Here is a 6000-nt window from a genome sequence, read left to right on the forward strand (position 1 = left end):
GGGTTGTTGTCTCTTTGACATATTCCCTATTTCCATTCTCAATTTTATTATAATGCATTTTTACCTATATAGTGTACTATATAATTAATCCAGAAACACTGTACAGCAGGAAATCAGAACAAAACCAAATCTTCAAATTAAATCTTAAAGAAAGTTCAAGGACATATATACGAGCATAGATAAAGGTCAAATTATTTAAATAAAAATGAGCATAGGCAAGGGGAAAACTGCTGAATATAGATTTAAAGTACACACACATGCATATACACACACGCATTAATTCTTACTCACCTGGTAAAAGAAGATTGTACTAGAGTTCGTGGAAGTATTATCCCAAACTGAAGTCTGCTTAGGAGCAAGCAAAGTTGTTGTATTTTCCATGTCTTTCTTCCTTTGTCCTAAAATAATCACTATTTTTTTCCTTCAAAGATGACAATAAAATCTTAGTCCGTAAAAAATACCATCTGTTATATAAGTAACATCAGAAACAATACTATTTAATATCTGTTATATCCAAAAACACTGACAATTCTTAAAGATTTTTTCTCTGTACGATTTGTCAATATGTTTGTTAACCTGGATGTTCTTGGGGCGAACGCGAAGTTAAACCAGTTTTTTTTTCTATTTGATTTTATTTAACTGAATGAAATCACAGCGTTATCTATACTATAAATTTCAATTCGTAAAAGTGTTTGTACTCAATATTATAAACTATAAAATTATCTAACAGTAGTCATCCGTAGTCAGTTCATAATATCGACAGGAATGACTACTCGCGTGGATTGATACAGTGACAGTGTCCTTAAAACAGAAAATTAGATGTAAAATTGTATTTCTCCTCAGCAGATGTCAATCAGCTAGTCATTGTACGCCTCTGGAATCTCACGATTGGTTCTGTAAGATTTTTATAAAAAGAAATCATAACACATGTTGATTCTAATTAATCACGAAGCAATACATCGTTTCACTAATGTTCATCATGGGTAAATAATGAACAATGGATACCTAGTTAATTAAATTATAAGGATTAATAAACAGGTGCACGTTACCGTTGTCGATATTGATATTGACGTTTCTTGTGTATTGCCCATACGGGATCAGTAAGGTCTGATGTAAAATACTTACATTAAACGGAATATTTAGATCTATATTAATGTGAAAACAAATCTAACTTTGTTCGTACTAGTGTTGTCACATGCTTATGTTTAATTATGTATGTAACGATTTAGCATACTTACAATGGATTTATTTTTTAAAATATATAAATAGGCAATTTAATACATATGATTTGCTTGTACACACTAGACGATAGTTTGCACGAGACGTGCACTTATATTCACGTTTGTGTAGGTCATATTGATATTTAAAAGGTTTAGAGATTATGTTTGTAATGTTTCATGTAAACCCGACTTAAAATCAAATTTTGTATTCTATTTATTTTATTTTATTAAATATACAAGTAGGCAATTTAATACATTAAATCTACACTAGACGATAGATCGAGACGTGCACGTAACGGTACGTTGGCGTAGGACATATATATTAATATGTAATATGGTTCTTTTTTTGGGGTACTTTTGAATATCAAAAGATTTTAATCTGTGTACTGTGTTATTAATTGTATATTTCATGATCGTTTTTTATCAATCTGTGGAATAGACAGGATTTATACCTAACATAAAATATATCTCTAGACAAAGAAATTTGAGAACCTTGTAATTACATTTTTTATATTCAGATAGAAAATGTACAAAACAAAGAAAATTATATCAACCTCGGGCATTTGCGGCAGAAAATAATAAGATGTCTATGAGTAATGAAGTCCTTCTGTTTACCTGAATAAAGGTCAAAAACTTTTAATAAAATAACGAATAGGGAAAGATTTGTCAACACGATTTGGAATGACTTGACTCAAGCTAGCGAACAATTAGCTAGCGAACAATTATGAGGTTTAAATAAAAACCACAATTTCACATTAGACGATCAAGTATTTTTCGAGATAGCGAACAATTACAGAGACCTAGCGAACAATTATGTATATTATATATTAGTTTATTTTGGACCAATTTATAGAGATTGTGACTGGCAACGACTATGTAGGTGATGTAGGGGAGACATTGGTGTATTAATTAGGAAAAACTCAAGAATGGTTTATATTCCAAACTCTGAAGCTAGGCTAAAAAAACCTAAAATTGACAAAATGAAATTAGGGGGTAGGGCAGTTTAAGTTAATTTTGGACCAATTTATAGAGATTGTGACGGAAAACCACTATACAGGTGTTGTAGGGGAGACATTGGCGCATCGTTTAGGAAAAACTCAAGAGTGGTTTGTGTTCGAATTTTTGAAGTTATAGTTTAAAAACCTGAAATTGCCAAAAATTAAAATAAGGTGGTACGGCAATTTAAGTTAATTTTTGGATAAATTTATAAAGATTGTGACGGGCAACGACTACATATGCGTTGTAGAAGAGACATTGGCTCAACGTTTAGAAAAAACTCCAGAATGGTTTATGTTCAAAAGTCTGAAGTTAGGGTAAAAGAACAAAAGTTACAATTATAAAACGCTTACGTTTCTCTTTTTCTTTAGATTAATGCGTATTTATGAACATAATTATACATGCAAACAAATAAATATTTCCCTGTCAATTATGTATTTTTTTGTTATTATTTGAAATGTATGTTTTTATTATTTAGTTACTTTTTGTTGGGTTGCTTAATGATTGACATTAACACTTCATTTGGTTTTATTTGTATCAAATGAACACTCATTAATTTTGCAAATAAAAAAAATAGGTCTTGCTATACCAGTTTCTAATTACTTTATTTTTATTTTAAATATGCAAATGCAAAGTGATACATTGCACATAACTATTACATCTTGTTTACTTTTGTTTACTGAGTTTGGACCGATGAACATAAATCCTTCTTTTGAAACAGTTAAACTTGTTATAAAATTTTGGTGAGAGGAAATCTGTCACTGAAACCAATTAATCCACCGTTAAATTTGGTGGTTCACACAATAAAATTCTGACCTAAAAATTGTGTAAATTGTTTTGAAAAGCTTTCTATAATCATTATCCATCATTAATGATTGTCTATCATGTGTCTCTAGATTTCAATCAAACCCATGTTTTATTTAAGAAACGGGGGAGGGGGAGGGGGGTATAGTTAAAGGAGGGTCGTAATGGGGGTACCTTCATGACGAATAACAATAAAAAAAAAATTACCACAGTTTTTATATAAGATGTAGAAAAACTAACGTGGATTCTTAATGAAACTGCTATTCACATGTTGGGTTTAATTTTCTTGTTAAAGAAATCATTTCTCTCTCTCTTTCATCCCTCTCTTCAAATATATAACATTACATGATAAAAAGGAGGCAACCATATATTCCATTCTGAGGTGTTGTTTTGGAAATTAGAGATAACTTCCTGGCTAAAGTTGACATGTAAATGTGAAAACAGTCTTTGTTTTGAAGAAGTTTAATGAAAAATCATGATTATTTGTTTTTGTAGCCAGTTTGAAAATAGCTCGACACCCTAAACTATATTCTTATTTGTTAATCCCGAACTAAAACCGTTTTTGAAAACCAACTACACTGGTTTATATGGTTTGAACATTTGGGATCATTTGGCTATCATATTCAAGATATGGTTGATTGCAATTTATTTATACCCAAGGCAACAGGATTAAATCAGGCTCTTAGAGTAGAAACAGTTTAAAACATCAACTTTAAACTGAAATTAGTAGGTTCAAACAGATCTCACTTTTTTATTTAATAACTTGTCCTTTCGTAAATTAGCCAAATATAATTAGTTTGTTGATTTGCTGTTTTTATACGATTGTGTGACAGACGGAGGAAAGCAGGAATAACAGTGCCAAAATCAGTATAGCTCAATGTCCAATACGCAGTTTAAAAGTCCTTTTTTTGCAATTGCATGTCCGTTGAATACGGATATTGATTTTAAGAAAAATAGTTTGTTACTAAGCTGTGCTATTGTTTGCTTATAATTACATTACATATAACACTAAGGAGATCTGGTATGATTGCCAATGAGACAACTATGTCCAGTACGCAGTTTAAAAGTCCTTTTTTTGCAATTGCATGTCCGTTGAATACGGATATTGATTTTAAGAAAAATAGTTTGTTACTAAGCTGTGCTATTTTTTGCTTATAATTACATTACATATAACACTAAGGAGATCTGGTATGATTGCCAATGAGACAACTATCCACCAAAGTTCAAATGAAGTGGATGTAAGCAATTATAGGCAACCATACGGTCTTCAACAATGAGAGAAACCCATACCGTATGGTCAGCTATATTAGACTCCGACCTAAAAAATATGAAACAATTCAATTGAGAAAACAATCGGCATAATTGAACTACAGGCTCCTGGCTTGGGACAGGCACATACATAATGTGGCGGGGTTAAACATGTTTGTGAGCACTCAACCCTCGATCCCATTTTCCGCTTCCGCGATTCATACAAAATGTGTTTCTGTCAACACTTTTACACCCCAATAAAATGACAAAAAGAAGCTTTCATTTCTTTAAGATATCGGCCTGTTTTGTCGCCAAAAACGCCCGAGTCCTCTGTCAACTAGACCCTCTAAATTCGCTTATGAATACAAATTGCCTCAGCTCCTTGAAACAAATTGACGGAATTACCAGAAACTTGCACTGATTCTTCTTTAGGCGGGACATCAAGTTGTGCACCTACTTCTCCAACTTTTAGTCTGATTTTGTGTGTGTGTGGGGGGGGGGGGGGGGGGGGGGGGCGGTGGTGACACACCACAAAGAATATCACTCAGTATGTCTATAAATCGTTTCATATCTCTAGCATTATTTTAAGGACTCAAACGCATATTCATTTATTAATTAACTGTTTCGATATGACATATAATTTCTGCATTTAACACACCTAAAAGGTACTTTTAAATTTCGTCGCAATTTCCAGGTTAACCTGCAATATTAAATAGGATTAAATATGATTTCTTTATAAAACATAAAGGAAGATGTGGTATGACTGCCAATGAGACAAGTCTCCACCAGAGACCAAATGACGTTGAAGTTTACAACTATATGTTACCATACGGCCTTCAAAAATGAGCAAAACCCACACCGCAATTTAAGCTATAAAAGGCCCCGAAATGACAAAAGTAAAACAATTCATACGAGGAAACTAACTGCCCGATGTCATCGAGTTTGTCTTTTATCATTGCTTTGTTTCCTTAATTATATTTTTATAAAAATGTACAGTCTTAACAACTAAAACTAGAAATTCATTATCTTATCTCTGTCTTAATCTATTATCACTCAGTCTCTATAAAATATATTCGTTATTTAATCTCTTTAATCTTTAATTCGACCCTGTATTAGTATTTCATCACTGCTATTGCATATGAATAATATCCGACATCACAGACATATCACACCCAATAATTTAGTAATTCTTCAGAATCGTCATCATACCGCTAAAAACAATTTATAACTTATATATAAATAAAATGTTTCGTCGTAGTATCTTATATCTGCATTTTACATATTTTAACGATTTAAAGGTTCAGTTTGTTTTTCTTCAAATTTATTTTCTATTTATTTTGATTTGTATTTTGATAACTATAAAGGATATTGTGTTCTGTTCCAATATTTTACCAATTAAAGTAATGGACTTCTAATAGTAAAGCCAATTTTGCTATTTTTGATTAAACTAGAGGCTCTAAAGAGCCTGTGTCGCTCACCTAGGTTTATGTGCATATTCAACAAAGGACACTCTCCAACATTGTAGACAAGAATAGAATTCATGACAAAAATCACCAGACTCAAGCTGGCAGTTTAGCTGCCAATGGAGATAGTAACCACTTTTAGCAGCCAATGAAGATAGTAGCCACTTTTTATTCCAGCAGCCAATTTGTATAATATATTTACCCCCCCCCCCCCAAAAAAAAACAAGAAAAAAAAAAAAAAAAAAAACTGTATAATACTCAAACGTTCC

The 6000-nt window shown here is 31.9% G+C and overlaps 1 protein-coding gene across 1 annotated transcript in view; it reads right to left on the bottom strand.

Annotated features, from left to right (window-relative positions):
* Positions 1-971, bottom strand: part of LOC127717932 (cardioacceleratory peptide receptor-like) — a 90779-nt gene extending 89808 nt beyond the window's left edge. The window contains exon 1 of the mRNA XM_052223808.1: positions 292-971. Coding sequence (XP_052079768.1) covers positions 292-381 — 90 coding nt within the window. The 5' untranslated portion in view covers positions 382-971. The remainder of the gene's footprint in view (positions 1-291) is intronic.
* Positions 972-6000: the final 5029 nt, after the last annotated feature.

The sequence above is a fragment of the Mytilus californianus genome, unplaced genomic scaffold, assembly GCF_021869535.1.
Source record: "Mytilus californianus isolate M0D057914Y unplaced genomic scaffold, xbMytCali1.0.p SCAF_10, whole genome shotgun sequence".
Classification (NCBI taxonomy): domain Eukaryota; kingdom Metazoa; phylum Mollusca; class Bivalvia; order Mytilida; family Mytilidae; genus Mytilus; species Mytilus californianus.